General features: G+C 36.7%; 1 protein-coding gene across 2 annotated transcripts in view; it reads right to left on the bottom strand.

Moving 5' to 3' along the window:
- thoc5 (THO complex subunit 5) overlaps nt 1–26,139 on the bottom strand; it is a 388,780-nt gene that overhangs the window by 102,913 nt on the left and 259,728 nt on the right. For both annotated transcript variants that reach the window (XM_090373524.1, XM_090373522.1), the window contains exons 13-15: nt 19,635–19,736; nt 15,931–16,145; nt 3,892–3,995 (exon numbers count right to left, since the gene is read on the bottom strand). In XM_090373524.1, the coding sequence (XP_090229650.1) occupies nt 3,892–3,995; nt 15,931–16,145; nt 19,635–19,736 (421 nt within the window). The remainder of the gene's footprint in view (nt 1–3,891; nt 3,996–15,930; nt 16,146–19,634; nt 19,737–26,139) is intronic.

Here is a 26,139-nt window from a genome sequence, read left to right as displayed (position 1 = left end):
GTTTCCTTGCATCATTTACTACTACTAACACTACTGTTATTGGAGTACAGGCAAACATTGAAGCATTCTTTTCTCTTGATGCATGACCAGTTAAACAATAGGCTTTTTTTTTTAAATTTAAAAATAGGAATATTATTTTGAGTGTGTAAATAATAATGATATAAAATAAACAAGCATTAATAAATTAAGGAAGCATTTTTTTTTTGAAAGAGAGAAAAAAAAAAAAAAATTAACATTGTTAAATAACAGTGCACAGTCAGTCCTTGCTTAACATCATCAAGCTACTGATTTTTTTTTTTTGCAAGAATTATTGTACAAATCGGCAATGTATTCTTTTGGACAAGTATGATTAGAACTTTTCTCTTAAAATATAAGTGGAGTAAGATCTAAAGTGTCCCCTTTGGAATAAAATATCTTGTAACATAAAATAAACCAAAAAAGATGTATGGTGAAAATGAAAATGGCCACACAAAAGGTAAAGAATCAGCTACGCAGATTTAGTACAACTTCAGTGTTAGCTACCCAATTCTTTTTTTTAAATCACTGACTTAAATAATGAGCTTTTTTTGGATGGGGGGGAGGGTGATTAGGCTGGGTTATTTATATAAGGTTAGCCTGGGCCATACAAACCTTGCATGATTTTTGCGAGTTTTTAAATTTCTCTCATTAAATTTTAAGGACTAATTGATCTTTCAACATGCTATGGCTTTTTATATTGTTCTCACAATGCTACTGCATGGCTGAAAACATGGTTCAGAATCCTCAAAGTTGTTACTGCTACTTTTCTTATTATTCTTCTTTAGGTTCCGTGTTTAATTTGAACGTTGGAGACCAACACTATCCAGCCAACTCTATCCCTTGCTTTGTGAAATAGTTCTTGTGTTGAAAGACCCCATGTCCATTCTTTGATGTTATCAAGTGACTTTTTTTTCCTTTGTTTTTTTTTTTTTCTTTTCCTTTGCTCTTTTCTCTGCAGATCATATTGAGGGCTTCTTATAATATGCCCAAGGTAGGCAGTCTTCCTCCTTGCAAATGTAGTTAGTAATGTTCTTGTGGTCCTTGCCCCATTAAGGACCAGCTCATTGGTGACTCGATCTGTCCATGGAATTTTGAGCATTTTTTGGAGCATCTTCACCTTGAAGGCTTCCAGTTTCCCGATTTATGCACGACCCAGGTCTTACATCCATATAGGAGGGTGCTCCATGTGTAGCATTTGGCCATTTGATATCTTTTCTGGAAATCCAATTTAGTGTCACAGGGGAAGTTCTTAAGATTCTTAAATACCTCTTTGGCCATACCGATTTTGCTTCTGATTTCTGTGCCTTGGTCATTACTATTTGTGAAGATCTTCCATAGATATTTAAAGCCATTCAATTATTTGATGGGGGAGTTGCCACAGCATATTTTGATTCTAGGTAAGGTGTTTTTGTTTATGACCATAGTTTCGCTCTTTTTGGCATTAACTGTTAAGCTTACCTGTTCGCTGGCTGTTACAACTTTGTTGAGGAGTATTTGTAGCTTTTCCTCTGATGTTGCAATGAGGGCAGTATCATCTGTATACTGCAGGCTATTGATAACTGAATCATTAACAGCAATTTCTTCTTTAGGCTCTTGTGTGTGTGTGTGTGTGTGTGTGTGTGTGTGTGTGTGTGTGTGTGTGTGTGTGTGTGTGTGTGTGTGTGTGTGTGTGTGTGTGTGTGTAATGGTTTCAGGAAAGAGATTGTACAGCACAAGAGACAACACATAATCTTGCCTTACTTCTTTCTGGATTTGTACCCAGTCTGTGTTTCCTCCCTCTACAATGATTGCCACTTTTTGTTCGAGATATAATAGTAATGATATTACCAGCTTTCTTGCTACCTGTATATTGCTTTTCACGGAATTGCAAACTCTTCTGAATCACCCCAAAACTCAAAATTTGAGCACCCAAAAATTTAATGTTGGGGACACTGTTCGTTATGCCTGTGACTGCTTCACTGCTTAGGTATTTGGGATCAATGTTTATTAAGAATGGAATAAAGTGATTCACAACATTAGGGCAAACAACTACCAAACTAGGCACCAAGACAATGAAAAAAAAGAAAAAAAGGATGACATGAATGTGTCATTTACTGTGACATGAGTGCTGAATAGCTACAACACAAAATAGTTCGTGCCAATCTGTTGACTGTTAGTACACAATGTAATTACATGTTTCACTGTATAGTGACTATACAATCTGTGATGAATCAGCAAATTTGGTAACTTACTAAGGATTAGTAAGGATTCTTACATTTGCTATTTTATATTAGAAAATAGCAAATGTAAGTTGGCTATTAAAAAAAAAATAATAAATAAATATTTTGGCAAGGTATTTCATCACTCAAATTGTGAGACCAATCATTGTAAATTGTCTAGTAATAAGCAGCACTTTCCCAAACAACAGGAAGTCCTCGTTGTTTGTTATGTTTAACTGACATAGTGCAAATGCATTATTTTAGTATGCAGCAAATTATTAACATAGTTGGGAATTGGCATCATTTAAGACTATCTCATATTGTGAATACCTACACGACTTGCCATGATATTGCACTACCTCGAATAAGTAATGCTTCACCATTAGAGAAGACTATTGCTACTTATTCTCAGCGGATACTACCACCACCACCACCCAGATGGCACTGTCCTGAAGCTTACTGGCTTCTCATCGGTGAGTGGGCAGGTACATGAGAAGCCACCGATGAGAAACCAATAAGCTTCAAAATGGTGCTATCTGGGTGGTATCCACTGAGAATAAGAAACAATAGTCTTCTCCAATGCTAAAGCATGGCAACTCGTGAAGTTATTCCAAATGGGATATACTTAAATGATGACAATTCTTAGCTACGTTAGTAGTTTGCTATATCTGTTAACTTATTTGCAACCCAAGGTTTTAGCCCTAAAATGCTTTTAAGTTTATGTTATGTTTAAATAATAATTAACAGGTTGGTTAGAATTTTGGCCATCAAAGTTGATGCTTCGTAAAAAAAAAAAAAAAAATTGCTGAATTTGGTTTCTATTCTTAACCCCCCCCCCCCCAAATTTGCCCAAGTTTCCATTTAATTTGTGTTGTGCTGATTTTCTTTCTACTTCTTAAGAGAAGTTTTCTCAGCCTCTCTTACGAAGATATCATTTATTTGTACAAATAAGGGTTTCAAAATATGTTCAATGTTATGTAATAACATTTGCAGCCATTAAATTTTCTTTGAATGAAGAAAATGGCATGTCATTTTATTTGTTTCTTCGGTAGAAGAAGGAAGATTTTGAACATAAACTGTGCACACCAGTTCTATTACTGCTTGTAAATTGTTCATATAACACTAGACCATCAACTAAAAATTGGAATGATTATTAACTATTCATTGGCTTATGCTCTTAAAAAAGGCAGAAGAAATCTGTTATTTGATCAGAATGGCCTGCTTCATGTTATGCATTTTGTTACATTAACTGTTAAATTGACCTGTGAAAGGAAATATGCAATTTAATATATATATTTTTTACATGTTAAAGTTGAAGAAATTCATAAACTTTGCTCTTTATTTTATTTCTGTTTTGTTTGTTATGTAATTGATTAGTTATTCAACACACTGTAACTGACTACTTGAACCTGGAAATAAACCTCAAATAGAAGTTTTATGTTTAGACATCTTACCAGAAAAATGTACACAAATTGTTTTTTTTATAAATTAAATAAAATTTACAAAATAAAAAAGTGATTAATTTTGAAGCAAATGTAGTGAACTTAAGGAAGGTAATGAAATAGATACTGCCAACCCACAAGTTTAAATCTGTAAGCCAGTGCAATTAAAAAGATTTTATCATGCTAAACAAAAATATTTTTCAAAATCTGAATAAAGAGGAACTTTTATTTACCATAACATCATCCCAAGATGCCCTTTTCCATTCCCGAAGACGAGCTGCTACCTTGGCAGGAAACAGTGGAGATGCTTCAGGTGGCAGTGGCAGAGATCCATTTTCTACCATAACATATATTTATAATCAGATAAGATAAGCACATTAACAACAAAAATATAAATGCACATAAGATCAGCAATTATTCTATTTCATTGGCATTAGGTAATGCGCAAATGCAAAGCACTAAATAACTTACCCCTATACAATATGTTTCTCCAGCATTTTAATCAAAAATTACTATTCATGCTTGCACCACGACCACATTTGGAATGTTTGCGGATTCTTAGGGGGGGGGGCAGTCATCAAATTGAACTGTGATATTATACTGGCAGGAGCCTGAAGGCTCTTTCATATAACAATTCGAAGACTTTTAATAATTTAAAATAGCAAAAGAAGAAATCTTGGCAAAGATAGTCAAGGAGTAAAAATTATATGTGGTGAAAATTCTCATTGAACTGTTATTTTTATTCTAACACTTAATCTTTACTGCTAAGTAAAAGCATTAAAGGCATGCAGTAAGCTAAAATAAATATTGGTTCTGTCATAGAACGATTGTTAATACTGCAGCTGGTACTACAGGAATCCTAGCAGCATGAGCATGTTGATTTTTTTCTTGAATGTCTTGAGATGTCACAGGGTTAGCGACATTACTGAACTTTCAACGAAATCTCACAGAAAGAAGATGAGGGGATGACAACTGTCAAGCACAAGGGCCACAAATAGTACCCCCCTTTCCACCCAACCTAATATCTAGGAAACACCACACTTACACCTCTCACATAGCATAAAAGGTGGGGTGGGTGGGTGGGTGTGTTTGGCACTAGGACTTCCATGACTGTGTATATTGAATAGTATATTTTCAAAGTGCTAAGAACTTCTAACTCGGTGGGGGGATATACAGACCAATAGATTAACTATAGGCGCACAGGTGATGATGATTCTTGCACTGCTTCTATTGAAAAATGCAGCAGCCTCAAAAACAAGATGCAGAGGATTTCAGGCCATCATGAAACCAGTGAATAGTGGGCTATGTGAGGGTAGCTAAGAGTAAGAACATGTGCATTTACACTAATTCTGGGAGCAGTGTAAATAAATTTGATGTGTTTGAAGTACTGATTAAGTCATCAAATGCAGACATTGTAGGGATAGCAGAAACATGGTATCACTCAGACAAGTGATGCAAGAAAGCAAGCATATGAGCTTATGTAGCATCAGCGGGAGAAAAAAAAAAAAAAAAACCCTACTTCACACATCCATTCCCTCTAAAAGTTTGTCCAGTATCTCCTTGAATTTATTTAAGCTATCAATTTCTACAACGACAGATGGAAGTTTGTTCCAGCAATTAACCAAATACTGGCTAAAGGCAAATTTCCACACATCTATTCTACAACTGTCTTTCCTCAATTTGAATATGGGGAGTAAGTACAATGTATAAAGGAAGAACAGACAGGACGAGGTGTGTGGGGGTTATGCTCTTGGCTAAAAAACCATTAAATTTAAGACAGTGCATCCAGTCAACATGGATGACCAGTGCAATGCTGAGTCAGTCTGGTGTGATATAAGCACTTTTTTTTTTTTTTTTAGGAGCATTAGCAACTAAGGCCATATTGCTCCGGGAATGTGCGGTGGTCATTCCCTGACCTTTCCGCATCCTCTGTATTTGGTGGTGACGGGCTCGAACCCCGGTCTAATCAAGAAGCGTGTGCTACACACTGTTGCACCTTCCCACCTGGCTACGGAGGCACCTGATATAAGCAATGGGAAGACAAAATTGAGAGTAGGAGTGTGTTATAGGCCTGACTGTGATGAGTATATCAAGCAGCTATACAGAGAAATTGAGTAGGCCAGTAAATCAGAATGTCTTATAATGGGGGATTTTAATTTTTCAGATGACTGGAATGTGTGGCTGGGTCACTCACACACAAAGCAAGACTTTTGTAGCATTCTTGGATGACTGTTTTCTTTAGCAGCATGTTAGAGAGGCAACAAGAGGAAGCAATACTCTTAATTTGGTTATCGGTAGTGATTCTACATGCATTAAGAATCTGTAGGTAAAAGACCTACTGGATGGCAGTGATCACAGTGTACTAATGTGGAATTTAATTAAAGAACTAACTACTGTGAAGGGAAAGGTTCTGCTTTTGTAAGGGTGACTATAGTGGTCTCAGATAGTTTTTAAATTTTATACAGTGGAACCAACTGATGATGTTACCAACAGCAAATTCTAAATAGGAAGCATTCAGGAAGGTAATCAAAGAAGCTACTAGGCTTTTCATACCAATGAAGAAATACTGTTCAAGGCTTAGACCTAAATAGATGCCCACATGTCTCAATGAAATGTTCTTGTTTATACTCCAGGATGACCACCAGGTCCGTAGAGTTTACAATAAATCAATCAATACAAATGTTAATCGTATTTAGCAGTCACGGGCTTGAATCCCGGTCCATTCAAAGAGCATGTGCTACTGCACTTGCACTTCTGACCACTCAGCTTATTCAAGCCTGAATCATTCATTCTACATTCACAGAAGAAATTCTACATTCACAGAAGAATTTTTGGATCTACATTCACAGAGGAATTCTTTATGGGAGGGGTTTGTCAGAAGTTTATTAAACTCCAATGGGGAGCTAAATGACTTTGTGATAACTGAAAGGAAAGAGGAAGAAAAACTGTTGAAGCTGAACATAAAAAAGGCATCTGGGTTGAATGGGAACTATCAAATCATGTTAAAAGAGGTGACCAAACCCTCAGCCATAATTATGAGAGCATCCTTGGATTCTGGGATAGGTTCCTATGAACTGGAGATGTACAAACATTCAACCAATTCATAAAAGAGGATCAAAAGGTGACATGAGTAATTACAGACCTGTCAGTTTAACATCTGTTCCAGGAAAAACAACAGAGTCATTAGTTAAAGAAGTAATGTAGGACCATCTGGACAGGAATGCAATTATACTGCAGTCAAAGCATGGATTTGCTAAGGGGCGATCTTGTCCAACCTGAAGGATAGTATGATGCAGTGACCAAGGAACTGGAGGCAAAAAATAATTTTGATATTATATATCTTGAATTTCAAGAAGGCTTTTGATACTGTTGCACATAAAAAACTGCTGTATAAACTGGAGCAATGTGGCTTTAAGGGCAAGTTACTGCTATGGATAAAGGGCTGTTTGTTTGTTATTTGGTTTTTAGGAGCATTAGCAACTAAGGCCATATTGCTCCGAGGATATATGGTGGTCATTCCCTGACCTTTCCGCATCCTCCGTATTTGGTGGTCACGGGCTCGAACCCCGGTCTAATCTAATCAAGAAGAATGTGCTACGCACTGCTGCTCCTGCCCACCTGGCTACAGAGGCGCCCTTGGATAAAGGGATGGATAAGTGGAAGAAGAAGAGTGGTTATCTATGGGAACTGCTCTTTGAGGATTAATGTTATCAGTGGGATTCTCCAGGGTTCAGTGCTGAGCCATATTGCTGTTTTCAATATTTATGAAGGTATATTACTGTTTTCAATATTTATGAGGCTTAATGTCAAAGATTGCAGATGATACAAAGGTTGGCTGGGTATTTAACAAAAATAATTAGGGTGAGCTACTGCAACAAGATTTAGAAAAATTAGATAGATGGGCTGAGAAATGGCAGTCAAAGTGTAACATTGACAAATGCAAGGTACTGCATATGGGTAGCAGTAATTTCAGAGTAACTTAACCCCAGGGGCTCACATCTGGTGAGTATGGGCTTGGCACACCCAGGGTCCCGAGCTGGATATCATCATTCTTCTCTTTCTTGGTGATTTCCTTCTACTTTTGACTCTCTCTCTCTCTGTCTCAGGGTAACTCGGGAACTTTTTTTTTTCCTGGAGCAGCATAAGCCTCAGGCTTTCTTGCACCATATGGCTATTAATAATAATAACTGTATACTACCATACAGTTGATAAGTTAAAGAAATTTGCCTTTAGCAAGCGAGTAGTTGATTGGTTGAACAGACTTCCATCTTTTGTTATGGAAGTTGGTAGCCTAAATAAATTTAAGGCTGAGCTGGAAAGGCATTTGGAACGAATGGAGGGGTGAAATGGGAGGTTTTTTTTGGCTGATGCTGCATAAGCTTGCTTTCTTGCATTATATACTAATGCTAATGCTCAGGATAGTAAAAAATTAAAAAGACCTGGGGATAATAGTGCAGTCCCATATGAAATTCTCTGCGTAGTGTAGACGTGCTGTCAGGACAGTTCATGGGGTTTTGTCAATAATATAACAGAAACTTTGCTAGAAAGGATAAGGAGGTTAATTATCCCTTTATGGGTGAGGGCACACTTACCTAGAAAGGCTTCAGTTTTGCAAACTGCGTCTATAGACTGGGTGCCTGTGGGGTAATCCGATTGAGGTGCTTAAGGTCTTGAATGATTGCGTAAGCTGAATGTGAACAGCATTCTTCCTCTTGCTGAGACCACACACGAGGGGGCATAAATTTAAGTTGAGGAAGGATGGGTGCAGGATAGATGTTGTTATTACTTGGTTTTTAGGAGCATTAGCAACTAAGGCCATATTGCTCCAGGGATATGCGGTAGTCACTTCCTGACCTTTCCGCATCCTCCGTATTTGGTGGCAGGATAGATGTGTGGAAGTTTGTCTTCAGCTAGCGAGTGGTTAATTTTTGGAATAAGCTTCCATCGGTTTTTATGGATGGTTTGAATAAATTCAAAGGACTAGACAATTTGCCACTACTACTACTACTAAAATATATATATACAAGGTGTGGCTATGAAATAATGAGACTATGTGTCTAACCACTACACACACCAAGTGTGTGTGGTGGTTGGGCACATGTAAACAAAGATACAGCAGTTAACCTTGAACCGTTCCATAGTTGCCTGCCAAATACTGTTCCAACACATTAATTCTGTTTGCAGTGAGACAGGTTTTCATTACCTTATGTTTTTGCAGTTTGCTGTAAAAAATGACAGACAAAAGAACTGAACAACAAATTGTCTCAAATTTTTAATAAAACTAAAGAAAACACCAATTGAAACTTATGACTTATTAGGTCAAGTTTATGGAGATGATTCTATGCCAAGAGCTTGCCTGTTTGAATGGCATAAGATTTTTAGAAGGAAGAGAGAATGTTGAAGATGATGAATGACCAAGCCATCTGGTATCCACAAAAACCAATGTAAATGTGGACTGGGTAAGAACAGTGATTAAAGGTGATCACTGTTTAAGTATTAGAATTGTTGCATCAGAATTCAATACAGACAAAGAAACAATTAGACAAATTTTAATTAAAAATTAGGCATAAAAAAAAAGTGTGTACCAAAAATTTTGAATGAAGATCAAAGAATGAGACTCCAAGTTTGTGAAGATGTTTTAGAAAAGAAAAAGGAAAAAAAAAAAAAAAAAAAGATCCAGACTTTCAGAGTACTGTAATTATTTACAATGAAATTCAGTTGTTCCAGTATGACTCAGAAACTAAAAGGCAGTCAATGTAATGAAAGACAAATTCCCAAGATTATCAAAATCAAAAATGAAAACCATGCTTCTTCTTTTCTTTGCTATTAAAGGATTTATTATTGCTGAATACATTCCACCAAATCAAACATACTACACCAAAAGTTCTGACAATACTATATTAAAATATTTGAAGGAAGAGACCTGAAATGTGGAAGAATGGTGGATGCTCCAGCACCCGACATGCTGTCTGATCACCAGTTTCTGGCCAAAAAACAAATCCCTGTGTATGAACATGCATCCTACTCACCAGACATAGCCCTTTTTAACTATTTTCACTTCCCAAAACTGAAAGGTGTACTTAAGGGAGCCTATTTTCAGACCATCGAAGATATTCAGAAAAAAAAAAAAAAAAAATGAAGTCTTAATAAGGGCTTACAGAAGTGTTTCCTCTGCTTGGAAGAAATGTATGGAACAATGTGTGCAAGCCCAAAGCTTGCACACATTTTGAAGGGGATAACTCGTAAGTTACAAAATATTTCATTATACTTAATTTACTGCAATAGTCTTGTTATTTAATAGCCACACCTTGTATTAAAAAAAAAGAAGTGAACATTCCAGTTTCTTCCATTAAAAATATGTTGATCAATTGTGTTTAACGATAACTTCCTCTGGAGCTCTAATAAAGTAGTTTTTTTATAGTAAAATCTCGTTAATACAAACTGAAACACTGAAAAATGGTGGAACAACTGGCCATTGACTTTAAACAGGAGATGATGAGCAGTGTTTTCAAGAGCACAATTCAATGAACCCTCCTTCTTATGGGCCCCTGGAGTAGACCCCAGTTAAAGTATCCATGCATACAGACTGTAAAAACATAAAAGTTGCATTTTCTGATGAATCATGTTTCCTCTTATGTCATGTGGATGGCAGATGGAGGGCAAAGCAACAAACTGCAGAGAGGAATCACTCTGTCCTGGCCCAACAGAAATGGGTGGCAGCAGTGTTTTGGTATGAGGGACATTTCCCTGATAAGCTCTTGGAGCCTCCATACTCCTAGACTACTGTTGTTTGTTTGTTTGTTATTTGGTTTTTAGGAGCATTAGCAAATAAGGCCATATTGCTCCGGGGATATGCGGTGGCCATTCCCTGACCTTTCCGCATCCTCCATATTTGGTGGTCACTGGCTCGAACCCCGGTCTAATCAAGAAGCGTGTGCTACGCACTGCTGCTCCTGCCCACCTGGCTACGTAGGTGCCCCCCCCCCAGACTACACTCTGAATACTAAAAACCACCTGTCCATTGTGGCTGTTCAGGTACATCCCTTCACAGTGACTGTCTTCCTGGCACAAGTGTGTTCCAGCAGGATAATGCACTTGTCATGTTTCTGTTACTATATTAGAGTAATTTGCTGAACACAAAAGTAACTTCCATGTGCTTCTTTGATCGCTAAATTCACTGGATATGAATTCCTAAAACATCTCTAGGATTATGGCGATTTTACAGATACAGCGTTTGGATCCTTTGCCTAGCACTATGGAAGATGCACAGGATGCAATCCTGGTAACATGATACAACGTACCTACTGCAAAGTTCAGAGACCTTATAGAGTCCATTCTTCACGGTGTGGCAGTGGTTCTGGTGGCAAGAGAAGGACATACCCACTATTAAGTATGCAGCATAATGTTTTGACTATACAGTGTATATATTAATGGCACAATTGCTATCAGGGATAAATTGTGCCCAATCTTAAATTATAATACAACAAATTATTTATTTAATAGATCATGTTTATAAATTGTCCAACAGTTGAATTTTCTTCATGTAACAAAATAATTTTAGTAAATTTGAGACAGAGAGATTTCAAGGTTTGAAGTCCACTTAAGTTGGAAATGACTATATTTCTTTTTTACATCCTGCTTCCCCACTGGGGAGGGGATGTAAGAAAGAAATACATAAAGAAGATATGACCTGTGCATGTTCTAACAAGTACTACTACTTTTTTTTTTGTTTGAAGTTATAGATCTACAGCAGAGTTTTTATTTAATCCAAGAAATTTATTATTTATTTGAGTCTGTCGGAATTCTTCTTTTTCCTAGCATTTGTCCCGCATCAGAGCAGGGTCCGTTTGTCTGCACTTCGTTCACCACTTCATGTGGTCTGCAGCATCACTTAGTTTGATAGTAATAGTTTGCATAGCCTCCTTCAGTTGGTCGAGCCATTACTTCTTTGGTGGTCCACATAGTCGCCTACCTTCTGAGGTTTAGTGCCATCTTTGCTATTGAATCGTCATTGCTATGCACATGACCATACCACCTCAGGCATGCTTCACGCATCTTTTCATGTATAGGGGCTATACCAAGAGTCCTTCATACATCCACATATTTGATGTGGTTAAGTCTAGTCAGGCCGAGTGACCACCTGAGCATTCACATTTCCATTACATGCAGGATTTGTTCATGCTTCTTTGTTGCTGGCTAGTATTCTGTCCCATACAACACCATTGGTTTGATGAGAGTCTTATAAACTTTTGATTTTAAGTATGTTGGGATATTGCAGTCGCACAGGACTCCAATAGTTTGCTTCCACTTCAGCCAGGCTGCATTGACTCGCATCCAGATGATTTGTAATGTGTCACAATCAGAGGAAACATATGAGCCCAGCTATTTAAACTGGGTGACCTTATTTAATGTCTGTCCGTCGATTGTAATTGGGCCATCTGACTGGGCATCACATTTTAGATATTCTATCTTCTTGATGTTCAGTTGCAATCCGAACTTATCCATACGTGATTTCCATTCCTGTGTCTGCTGTTCAAGGCCCTGGCGTGTTTCACGCAGCAGCACAGTGGACTGAGTTGGTGACATTTTGGTACAGCAGCTGGGGTCCAGTGGATGTAGATTTAAGACAGTCCATGGGATCATAGTGTGTGACATATGCGCTCATGTCAAATGCTTTTTTTATGAGAAAAAGCCTCTGACCTAACCACTTCTCTCTTTTAATGGTATCTTTCCATCAACAAATGCAGCATGAACAGCTTCTACTGTTCTGCACCCTTTACGAAGCCACACTGATTTTGTGAGATTGTGATAATATCACAGATGCATGCGTCGAGTATGCACTCAAAGATCTTCACTGTGTGGCATAGTAGAGGCCTGTAGTTCGAGCAGTCGCTAACATCATCTTTGCTCTTCCAGATTAGGATTGTGATGCTTGTCTGCCAGCTTATTGGCACTTCATTCTTCTCAGTCTCATTAAAGTCAATCTTATTGATTTAAATGAGACTGAGAAGAGTTCTGCTCCCTGAGAGCCTAGTAGCTTCCAGACATCAGTTAGTATATTGTTTGGGCCTGTCGCTTTTCCATTCTTCATTTTACTAATTGCAGCTGCTATATCCCCTGACACAGCTGATGATTGCCTCGCCAGCTGTGACAGGGGAGCAAGGATCCTGGAATCACCACAGTAGTTGGGATTGGTAGATGCGGGTATTCCTCAATGCATATTTACATATAATAGTCCTTACAGCAGCAGCAGCATAGTATATCAGCTGGATTTCGCAGCAGCTGCTGGTTTTCATTCTTGATGTTTACAATGTGTTCAATGCCCAGGGTTGAGGGATGACATGATGCAGCTAGTCGGTAAATCTTATTCGTGCCTCCAGGTGTGTCTAATTCATCATACAAGTCATTGTAGTGTGCAGCTTTGGCTCTTGCAACTTTTCGTTTTGCTGCAGCTTTCAGCTCCTTATAGCATTTTAAGTCATCACCATTTGTTGTCTTTAGCCATGTTTGTATGCGTTGAGTTTTGTGTTTGTGTTGAGTTTGTCAGAATAATGTCCATTATTGTTTAGAAGCTTTTTTTTGTGTAATGTATATGATGCATGGAAATGAACTGAAATAGTGTTGACAGGATGCTTTGCATAATGACCATAATTGCCAGAATGTCCTAGTATCACACAGAATTTAATTCAGTAACTATTTTTGTGGAAATCCATCAAATGAGAGCTGATCTTATTCATGATGGGATGAAAAGATGGAACTTGTTTTGTAATGCTGCTACTGCACCTCTTGGAAGCAGTACATTTTGGCTCAAATGTCCAGAGAATGAGTGGCTCAAATAATAAATCCTAGAAGAAGAGTTAGAAGCACAGTTAATGTTTTCCAAGGTTAATCTGATTGTTTATCATTCACTGAATGGATACTGCATTTGAATCAGAGAGGTACAGAAACAGAAAAGTCATTACTGCTACCATGGCTGATTCAGTCTTCAAACCATCTGTGTAAATGAGCCAACAGCAAGTAACTGTAAAGTCAGTATGGTTTGACATAGGTATTGAAAAAACAAAAAATGAGAGAAGTATATTATAAGCCAAATGACTGTGATGGTGATGAGTATAATGAACAACTATATAGGCAAACAGACAGGCCAGTAAACCAGAATGTCTTACTATAGGGGATTTTAAATTTCCAGATACAGACTGGAACCTGTGGATTGTTCAGTCAGTCAGCAGCAGAACATGAATGGTTTTACTGGATGTGTTACATACCATGCTAAAGAGATAACAAAAGATATTAATTTTCTTGATCTGATTATTGGGTGGCTTGTGCATTAAGAAATCTTCAGGTAAAGAAACTATTGGGTGGCAGTAATCATAAGTGTATGATGTGAGATTTATTTAAAGATATAACTACTCTCAACGGAATAAGGGAAGGGATGAGGGGTTTGCTTTTGCAAAGGTGATTACAATGGTCCTAAGTATTGGGAAAGGGTCTTAGATAGTTATAAATTTTCTTTAGTGGGACCAACTAATGCTATTATCAAATGGAAATACTAAAAATGTTCAGGGAAGTAATCAGAGAAGCTTAGTGGCTTCTATGATTATTTCCCTGAACTTTTCAAATTTTATAGATAAACAGATGTGAGATGAAGTGATAAAATTAATGCCAGAGAAGAAAAATACATGAGATAATTATAAATTATTGGGGTACACAGAATCCTAATAAGTGTAAATTAGTCTGCAAACAAGTCACTAAGGGGACCAGGAAAGCCAATGTTGATTATAAAAAAGTTTTTGGCAAAGAAAAGTATCATAGAATTCTTTGTTTATGTTAATACTAGAAGGAAAGGGATAACCCTTTTTAGTCCATCCAATGGATATGAATGGCCTAACTACTGATGATCCTGTAAAAATCCTGAATAAATATTTTGCATCTATATTCACGTTTGTTTTTTTTTTTTTTTTTATAGGCAAGCCATAATGCACCTATTCACATGTGAAGAAATTTTTAGGGATGGGAATACCAGAAGCATACCTAAATGTAACTGGGAGTTATGATTCAATGATAATAGAAAAGAAAGTGGAGGAGGAGGAATTATTGAAGCTAAAAGTAAATAAGGCAATCGAGGCTGATAGCATAGGGGTCTCCATAGACTGGAGATGTGAAAAATGTCTCTCTCCTATTCAAAAAGGGAGGGGGGGATAAAAGGGCAAAATGAGTAATTTCAGACTTGTAAGCTTGACATCTGTTTCAAAAAATAATGGAGTCAGGGGTTAAAGAAATAATGAAGTTTCCCCTGAGATGATGCCTCATAAATAATATAACTGTTCAATGCATTCTCTCGTCATCTCCCTCAACTGTACTGTGTGTATATGCTATCAAAACTCCAAGAGGCATACTTGCCATTGAGTTCAAAAGTTTTTCTAATAAACAATCTTCTCTAATTTCAATGTCATTAGTTCCACACTGCTGAGCTTCATTGATTCAATGTCTCTTCTCTGTGAAGATTTTTACTGAAAAAAAATCAATGCAAAGTACTTGTACTGTTCATCTGCAACATGATGGGTTATCCACAGCTTTCACATATCCATTACATAATGATCCAATTCTTTCCCCCTTGTTTTTCTTTTTATAGCTGATGCTGTATAAGTCTGATGCTTTCTTGCCTTTTGCTATTACTAATACCAAATTTTGCATATTTTCCAAAATTCCACAATGGATTCCTTATATGGCAGAGTACGGTGTGAAGGCTGCCGTAGCCTAGTGGTCAGGCGCGCGGGTGCATAAGTACACATGCCTTGAGTGACCGGGGTTCAAGCCCGTGACTGCTGAATACGGTGCTGTTTCTTGTAATCTATCTATCTTGTGAACTCCTCTGACCGTTTGGTCGTCCCGGAGTATAAACAGAAAATTTATTTCTTTTATTTATATATGCTGTACTTTGCTATATGCTGATTTGTTTCTGAACAGTCTGTGATAGCTTTGGTTTATTAGTATACAAAAAGTTTACTCTAATGAACCAAAACAATCGGAGGACTATTTGAGGTATGGAATTTATGCTATTGTAACGTAAAAGACGGCTGTGATAAACCCTTGTTGATTACATATTTTTTGATATGGATTTGTTTTCAGAGTTCAACTACCAGAAAGCAGGTATTTTAAGAACTTTTATAGTATAATATTTAATTTTCATTCTAATTCAACAAATCACAAGAAAATTAAAAGGTTCTTATTGGTCAACTAAAAGTGTGTTTTTAAATTAACAGAAATATTACCCAAAGATAACAGATGATTATAAAGTAATACTCGGGATGTTAAACGATCCCTAATAGCAAGAATAATTTTTTCCACACAGGATGCGCTAACTAGGTGCTGGCGTTTTGCTTCTAAATCATCAAAATCTGCAAGCAAGAACTCTAATCCAGCTAATCTCTGGGCCCAGAGATATGGATGTCCAGCTTCTGAATCAGTAAATGGAAACTCTTCATTTCTGTTTAATAAATGAATTAAGAGGAAACTATTACCAAGTTAATTATGGATATTTCTTTTAACATTTTTCTAATAAATATACTGAAACAATCATAAAACAGATTTAAAGTAATAATAATCATCCTAAAATCTATTGGCAATAACATTAACTCAATTCACTTCTACTCTAATTTATTCATTATATTTATGCTTCACTGTGACCACATCAAAAAACAATTCAATGTTAAAGTCATTTATCAAACAGATTTGCCTGAGATTATATAGGGTGTTTCAAAAGCGAACTGTACAGACTACAATATGCAAAAAAAGCCTAGTAAACATGGGTCCTTAAGTGAATCATTTTCGAGGTATTGCACGTTTCTAGTTGGGATCCACCACTGACTTGTTTGTTTAGGTTAGGTTATGCTTATTCTCTCCCTTTCCTCTCTCTCTCTCTCTCTCTCTCTCTCTCTCTCTCTCTCTCTCAATGCTCTGAGACATAGCAGGCATACTAGTACTCATCAAAGGATAGTCAATATGGAAAGAGGTTACAGCAACGAAGAGTATGCGGACATGCACTTCATGTATGGTAAAGCCAACGGCAGTCCACACTCGAGGCTGCATGTTTCTTGATACAAACAGGCACACATTCATCAGGGTACACCAACGCATTGGAGAACATGGGCGCTTCACACATGGAGTACGAGTAGGTAGGTCCAGAAGCATAACATCTGAAGTTGAGGAAAGGGTGTTAGAAAGAACATCCTGTAACGTGTAACATCTGTAAAATTCTGTAGTGTTGAAACCAAAAATTAAAAATGTATTATCTTATGTTTAATAAAACTACCCTTAGCAAAGGATTCACAGTTTTTTGCTAAACTAGTGCTCCCATATTCAGTGGCAGATCTTAACAGAAAATGCGCATTATCTCGAAAACAGTTCATTTGCGGCCCGACGTTCACTGGGACTTTTTTTTTTGCTTATTTTAGTTTGTACTTTTTACATTTAAATTATTGACCATCATTTTTGAGATACCCTGTATACATTTTTATTTCTGAAGCGTTTTTGCTATATCTAAAAATTAATTCATACATATTTTCACCAACTTTTACCTTATCTACATCTAGGCATTATGAATAATCAAACTAACAGAACAAGCTTATCTGTGTAAAGACCTAAACCCCACAAAAATTTCTTCATTTGTTTCTCAATTGCAATCTCAATGATGTCCATTTCTATCTACACTCTGCCAATCCCCATTTACTTTTTCTAACAGAATCTCAATATCAGTTACTGCAACCACTGCCCATCTCATTTGTCCTATTTATTCACTATAATTACTTTCACTTCAAAGGAGGCACTTGTGTATATGTAATTGTGGATATTCATTTTAAGAGATTTCATAATCTGGACTCTTCTTCTCCTTTCTTTGATTTCATCTGGCTTAAAATATTTGTCCCATTCTGTCAAATTCATCTGTTGCCTCTACTTATATGAAAGTATTCTATCATCTTTAGATGAAAAAATAAAAAAATTGTTCTACTACTGGCATAAAAGACTTTTCCTTATCTAACTGGAAATCACAAACATAAATTTATTCTGCATATTTTCCATACACAGAGTTTTCAAAAAATAGCTCTATAACAATTGCATTTTTTTCGAAATATCTTCACAAACCAGAGTCTTCTCATTCTTTGATCTTAATTTATGATATATATATATATACAAGGCACCTTTTTAGAACACACTTTTTACATGTTTAAAATTTGCAGTTAAAATTTGCTTGTTTCTCAGTCCATACTGAGTTCTGATGCAACTATTGGCACCTTTTTAGAACACACTTTTCACATGTTTATAATTTTCAGTTAAAATTTGTTTGTTTCTTAGTCCATATTGAGTTCTGATGCAACTATTCTAAAACTTAAATGATGATCACTTCTAATCAGCCCTTGTTTGTTTGTTATTTGGTTTTTAGGAGCATTAGCAACTAAGGCCATATTGCTCCGGGTATATGCAGTGGTCATTCCCTGACCTTTCCGCATCCTCCGTATTTGGGGGCCACGGGCTCGAACCGCGGTCTAATCAAGAAGCATGTGCTACGCACTGCCGCTCCTGCCCACCTGGCTACGGAGGCGCCTAATCAGCCCTTAAAATGTGGATAAACATGATAAATCAGTAATGACTGATTATCATGTTTATCCACATTTTTGTCAGTTTTCAAGGATGCTGGAGAGCCTGTTCACATTTGTTGTCTTTCACGTTCTTTCTTCCTTCTAAAAATCTTTTATACCATTCAAACACATGAGCTCTTGACACTTATCTTTCTCAAACTTGACATAACAACTCATAACTTTTGGTTAGTATTTTCTTTCATTTTGTTAAGAATTTGAGGTTGGTTCTTTGCTTGATTATTTTGTGTATCATTTTTTCCAGCAAACTGCAAAAACTTGAGGTAATGAAAGCCTATTTCACAGCAGAGTGAATGAACATACTGGAACATGGGAGACAACTAAGAAAAAGTTCAAGGTCAACTGCCTTTGTTTTACAGGTGGCATTTGATGTGTAGTGGCTGTACATGCAGTCTCCTTAATTAATAGCTACACCTCATATATCATAAATTGTATTTTATATTAATGAAAGAAGTATTGTAAGCATTTATTTGTTGATTTATCATTAACATTGTTATTGTTGTTGCTCTTACATTATTTCTCCCTGATTGAGGGATTCCACTCCACGATGGGTACTGCTACCAAATACACAGGGTGGTTGTAATATCTGGTGTTACTGTTGGTCGAGGAACTCTCTGACTATCCTACAGGTGTTCAGGATTGTAACTTTCTGGAGTTCCTTGTAGGTGTTCTCTGGGAGACCTATTGCTGCTAGGCTGCTATGCAGAGTCTTTGGCACCATACCGATGGTTGACACAATGATCGAGATGGTCATTACTCCTTGCATATGCCACATCTCCTTAACCTCATGTCTCAGGTTAGTGTACTTCCTAATTTTTTCCTCATGGATTTTCTGGACATTGCTAGTGTTGGGCACCGCTATGTCAATCAGGTAGGTAGCCTTTTCCATCTTGTCCACAAGGGTTATGTCTGGTCTGTTATTATTATTAATGTTATTAGTATTATTATTATTATTATTAATGTAACATTTTTTTTGAAAAATGCCACATCAGCGTACCAACAATCGTGATTCCTTTTGCTATGCCTGTAGAAATTTTATACCACAAAATCAGAGAAAAAAAATTATTAATTTTACAAGAAAGTTATGTTTATTTTCATGTTAGAACTAGTGATCAAGAAAAATCATGCACCTACATTATGTCTACCATCTGAGTGTTGAAAATCTGACCAGATGGATTGCTAAAACGGAGAAAATTTAAAAAAATTTTTAAAAAAATGTGTTCTAGTTTTATATTAACATTTTGTTCTACTAAAGTAGTCTACGGCAAATAGTTTTCTTTAAATAAGAGTAACCTATTATGGATCTCAAAAATAATATTTACCCATTTTTTTTTAATTGGAACCAATTTGCTGGATTAGGTGATTCTTTACCGCTGTCTCCAGAAAACAAACAGTTCAACAAGGAATCTGGTTTTAAAACATCACTAAACAGGAAAAAATAAATAAAAATATAGATCTGTTTAAGAATAACAGATATGTAGATAAACAGTTAAAAATATAGATAAATGTTAGTAATACTGAGTTTAATGAATTAATGTATTTTAATTCATTATTTACTGACTTAATGTATATTAGAGGCAGCTATAACATATGAGGCTTCTTTTGCAATTGCCTTGTTCCTCTGACCTGGTCAAGAACCTGGTCAGGCCAGAGTATAAAAAAAGATCCACCCCTCCAGGGCTTCAAGATTCGTGGAGGGAATCACAATGGTAGAATGCTTTGCAATAAATTCTTGAATGGAAAGCACTTAGGGTACAGGGGCATTGTCATGATGCCAGCATAAATTCTCCAAAGCCCATTTTCTTTGAACAGCATCATGAAATCACCACAGAACCGTGATTACATGATGCAATTTGCTGTTTGATCATGCAGAACAAATTCATAATATTCTGTGAGTAAAAAGTATAAGTACAATCTTGTTGTTTGTTTGTTTGTTATTTGGTTTTTTAGGAGCATTAGCAACTAAGGCCATATTGCTCCGGGAATATGCGGTGGTCATTCCCCGACCTTTCCGCATCCTCCATATTTTGTGGTTATGGGCTTGAACCCCGGTCTAATCAAGAAGCGTGTGCTACGCACTGCTGCTCCTACCCACCTGGCTACGGAGGCGCCTCAAGTACGATCTTCACATTTGATCAAGATTGTCTTGCTTTATTGGAGTTGTAGGGCTTTAGCACATTGATGGCTGAGACCATATTGTGTCATTGCCATATTCCTGTGGAAGCATGTTTTCATGGGCTTAATGAAACCCTATTACCTCTCCCTGAGATTGGATAGTTACAGTCCAACTCAAGAAGCCTTTTGAAATTATTCCAGTCCATGATGGGACTCAAACCTGTCTCTCTCCAAAGGAATAACAATTGGCAAAACCACTATACTGCCATGGAGGATGGACCTCGGAGAAGATGCCGTCATCCACCTAGAAGACTAACTCTGTTTGCAGGTTATAATCGTGCACCCAGAATTCATGTGGTTCAGTAGCAACATAATGACAGAGATTCTGATATGTGAGAACCTAATATTGTGTTAAAATTGACTGAAGTGTCCCATTACAAATACCAATTTTGCAGATAATTAAATGTTGATCACTCCTGATCAAATCATGGTTTTTGTTGTTGTTGTTAGATTTGTTAGTGCATCAGCAACTTAGGCTATAATGCACTAATTACTGTCTGATAGTTTCTTCATTTTTCCTACACCTGATAGGGTTTCAGATATGGTGATATTTATTTATCAATTTTAAAAAGAGAAAAATGTCATCCATGTCCTCGCAATCTCCTAGAACACACTGTAATCATAACTGGTTGCAGTTATGAAAATGAGAGAAGAAAGTAGTTTTCTGTTCTTTCAGTTATAGTGGACATTCTATGATGATGTTTTATTGTTAATGAGCATAAGCAGTTACTGCATTGTGGAAGATCATCGTTTGTTAGTAGGTAGCTATGAGTGAGGAATGTATAACCAATGCATAATCTGGCTAGGATGGTTTCTTCCTTTCTGTTTCGTCTCAGGCTGGATTGCCACTGTTTAAGTTCTCTCTTGATTTCAAAAAGTTTATTATTTGTTTGATCTTTCCACATGCATGTTCCCAGTTCTTTGTATGTCTGTTTGATAAAGGACTTATGATCACTAAGTCCCCCCCCCCCCAAAAACTCGGATTTGGTCTAGCAAAAGAGATACACTAATCAGAGAACAAGCACTATTTACAGACATAATGCACACGGGTGGATAAGAATTCTCAGGTCGCCCTAATATAAAATCTGCCCAACTCTGGCGGATGTCTAAGCATAAATCATATCCAGGATGGTGATCCCATGTATGTTCCTTTAGTCTATCAGCCTTTTCTGTAAATTATATAGTTCCATATGGTAAGAGCATCCTACTGTTTAAGGTAAATTTTTTTAGAGACAAACAAGTTGGTGTATCTTTAATCATGCTTTAAATTAGCTGTTATCTTCTTGGGTTATTTCCATTTAAAAAAAAATGTATTATCCACACAATTACACCACATAATAATCACAATTTAACTGTCTTATTGTTACTATCATAATGTAATTAACTGGATAGCTCACTTTCTTTAGACAAACAACAGCACAATCCTTTCTATTTCTATTGAATTAGTAAGTTCATTTATTATTTAGTATGTATTAGTTATGTTTTTTAGTTATTTAGCTTTAGCCATACCTTTGTACTACTCTAGAGCGGTTTTATGTTTTTCAGTTTTTCCCTTTTTTGAAAAAAAAAAAAAGTGTGGAAGGATTTTTCCTATTTCTTTATCTTCTTCAGCAAACATTTCTAATATTGAATCACTGGATGTCTCTGTATTTTCGATATATATATATATTTGTTGTATAGTGCTGTATTTTGGGTATTGCATCAGATTCTGTTCTAATGCAGATTCACAGCTGGTCTGTGGAACTATAATTAGTGTGTCATCATGTGTTCCTGCTTTTAGGGTTAGTATTAGTATTAGTAACGGCCGCTTGGTGCAAGAAAGCCGATGGCTTATGCTGCACGAGCCAAAAAAAAAAAAAAAAAAAAAATCCGAACAAAACAATGATAAAAACAAAAAATAAATAAATAAAATAAATAACTGAATAATAATAATAAATAAATAAAAAAAAATAATAAAAAGGAAATTAAACCTATCATCCTATGCGCTTCCCTTACCCGAAAGTACTATCCAGATGACCTTTGAATTTCCCCAAACTGTCGGCCTCTACCACCCATGAAGGCAACTTATTCCAGTAATTTATAACTCGCTGGCTAAAATAAAACTTCCTGCAGTCCAATCTAAACATTTCCCCCCCCCCCGTAACTTGAATTTATGTCCCCTAGTTCTAGCATCATTTATAATCTTGAAAATTTTGTCCTCATTCATTTTACTGATGCCTCTCAGAGCCTTAAACACCTCAATCAAATCTCCTCTAAGGTGTCTAGTTTCCAAACTCTGCAACCCACATATTCGAAGTCTTTCTTCATAAGACGCCCTTTTGCCGATCTCACCACCAGGTGAGTTACCCTTCTTTGCACCCTTTCAAGAAGCTCGATGTCTTTCTTTAGGTGCGGTCTCCATACTTGAACACAGTATTTCAAGTGTGGTCTAACATAAGCCTTATATAATGGGATTATCATGTCCCTATCTCTACTTGCAAAAGTTCGATAGATCATCGATAGGACACCATGGGCCTTCCTTGCAACCTGTTTACAATGCTCAGAGAATTTCATGTCTGACTGTATCGTAACACCCAAGTCCCTTTCCTCCAGTACTGGGTTTAGTTGAACTATACCAAGTGAATAAGTTTTTTTGGGATTACTGTTTCCCAGGTGTAATACCTTACACTTTGTTGGATTAAAGCACAGCTGCCATTTTTCTGACCATTCCTGAAGTCTATCTAGGTCTCTCTGAAGAAGCTCAGCTTGACAGTGATCATTAACTACTCTACCAATTTTAACATCATCTGCAAATTTAGACATCATGTCCTCTATCCCTTCATTAATGTCGTTTATGAAAATTAAAAACAACAGTGGTCCTAATACTGATCCTTGGGGAACCCCACTTCTTACATCAACCCAATCTGAGGAATAGCCATTTATCACAACCCTCTGCCTCCTGCCCTGAAGCCATCCTTCTATCCATCTAAGGATTTTCCCAGTGATTCCAACCTGTTCCAGCTTATAAAGCAACCGCTCATGTGGGACTGAGTCAAAAGCTTTGCTGAAATCTAAATAAACAATGTCAAAATTATTCCCTAAATCCAGCTCGTGAGTGACCCTTTTGAAATAGCGAACCAGATTTGTTAAACATGATTTTCCCTTTACAAAACCATGCTGAGTATGCTTGAGAATTTCAATTCTATCCAAATGATCCTGAATTCCACCCTTGATCATTGCCTCCATGATTTTCCCTACTACTGAAGTCAGACTGAGAGGTCGACAATTTTCAACTTCACTTTTAGAGCCACCCTTATGTATGGGAGATACATTTGCACTTTTCCAATCCAAGGGAATCTCCCCAGAGTCTAGTGATGCTCGCATAATTAGCCTCAATGGTTTAATGCACTCGCTTGCCGCCTCTCTTAAGATTATAGGGTATATTCCATCAACTCCAGGAGCCTTACTGGTCTGTAGGCTCGAAAGTTTTTTCATTAAATAATCTTGCGAAATTTCAATATCATTAATTACATATTTTTTAACTTCGCTCCCACAATTTCCATTGCCACAAAAGGCTTTTCATTTGTAAATATCGATGCAAAATAACTGTTGAGTTCATCTGCAACGGCAGCTGGTGTATTTATTACTATTCCCTTTCCCTTACGTAAAGGTCCGATCTGGTTTGTCCTGCTCTTCTTGGCATTTATATATGTGAAGAATTCTTTATCCCCCCTCTTTGCTCTGTTTGCTAGTGATTTCTCATAAACTGCCTTTGCCTGTCGAACCTTTTCTGTGGCTCTATTACACATCACCTTGTAGCTGTTATAGGGTTGCAGTGTGCTAAGTAGGCTAGTGAAAGTATTTATGTTGCAGTGTGCTAAGTAGGCTAGTGAAAGTATTTATGTAGAGATATAGAAATACCAGCTGTACCCACCCCCCATTTGTCACTGATTGAGAATATTGGTATGTTTATTTTTGGCACAAAGGCTATGTGGCCATATTGTGCTTCAAGATCATACTTCATGTAATTAATTTTCAATATTTCGATACTGCTTTCAGAAATGAAGGGTTTTTTTTTAAAACAATAAACAAATGTTTGCCTGCTGCTGAGGCAGGCAACAGGCAAACATTTGTTTATTGCCCGTCGTGCGATTCAAATCTTTTTCAACTATCGCATAAAAAAAAAAGATCACGTTAACTGGAAATTTGCATAGTGTAAAGTGAAAAGTGGTATATAACTTTTTCAAATAGCATTAACTGAAAAATGCATCAATCGAACTCGTGTTATGCAAGGCCCGGCTGTATTTAATGGGTACTCATTCCGCATATCCCGCCACTTTAATTAGCATATCATATGTAGATTTTGTAATCTTGATAGAATATTTTCACAGTTGTCACTCTTGATTCCATAGGATGTTTTGCAACGTGATTTGCTTTCTCATTGTCCCAGAGTTTGCTGGAATCCAGAAAAACACAATGAATGTGGTGGTTTTGTTGAGCCTTGGAGAGTTATTTTTAATTTCATTCAACAGTGGGTAGTGGAACACTTTATTACCCTGTAAGGCCTGTACTGCACTTAGTTTGCCTGAATCATTTTTGTGCATCCAATGGCTTCAGATATTGCATATAATTCTGCAGAGATTACTATATTCAACTAGAAGTGAGACTGAACTCAGGGAGGATGGATGTAAAAAAAGCTGCTCCCACTGCAGCATCATTTTTTTTAAAGCTATCCATATACAATTGAGAAAAATTTACATAACTATGAGAATGTGCTTCATGTAGCTGTCTAATATTAATATTCAGTAAACTCTTCCCCACTGGTAAAAGTAATCATTAAAACTTATCGAAGTGGAAACCATGGAGGATCTAGGGTCTCACTCTCTTAGTGGATTTTACTTAATGAAAGGTTCTAATTTTCTCATTTGGTCAAAGTCCTGGTTTGTTTACACGTGGTTTTTGTTCATGTACAGTGTAGCTCACTGTGGTGCAAAGAGGTATGGCCAGCTGGGATGTGTAGGTAGGCTGAATATTTCAGCTGCATAGTTTAAAGGTAGTTCTTTTCTTTGGAGATGAGAGAAGGTTCATGAGGATCAATGTAAAGACTGTGTATTAGAAGGTTCAGAATGTTCCTAAGACTGGTTCTTAATATGCTATGATGTTAAATGAGAACAGAACAGTTTGTTTACTGAGGGTGAACAGGCAATTTTCCTAGTTTTTTTTTTTTTTTTTTTTTGGCATGTTATTATTCTCAGTCTGTCACTTTGGTATTATTTTTTCTTTCCATTTACTTCCTGTTCTTGAATAGCTAGGCTGGTTTTTCTTCTTTAGTCTGCATCAGTCAGTTTGGAAAGGTTGGTATCGATGCAGTGCAGTGCAATATTCTCATATTTTTTAGATCCACATTTTGCACAAATGGGCATACTTGTGAGGCTGTCAAGAGTTGCAATATTTTTGGCATCATAATTCAAATAACCTGTTTTAATAGTCCGAAGGTTCTGCCATCCTGAAAGTGAGTATTAAGCTATTAGCTGGTAATATATTTTACCCTATCTCTTTGCAGAAAACTTTTTTGCACTTCTCATGCCTTGATATAAAAGTTCTTCACTTTAACTTCTACAATCCCTCCAGTTCAGAGACTTAGTACTGTTTCTGATGTTCTCATTAGTGCCT

The sequence above is a fragment of the Mastigoproctus giganteus genome, chromosome 5 (genome assembly GCF_048544385.1).
Source record: "Mastigoproctus giganteus isolate SK-2022 chromosome 5, ASM4854438v1, whole genome shotgun sequence".
NCBI lineage: Eukaryota > Metazoa > Arthropoda > Arachnida > Uropygi > Thelyphonidae > Mastigoproctus > Mastigoproctus giganteus.
This window is presented reverse-complemented; position numbering and strand designations above follow the sequence as displayed.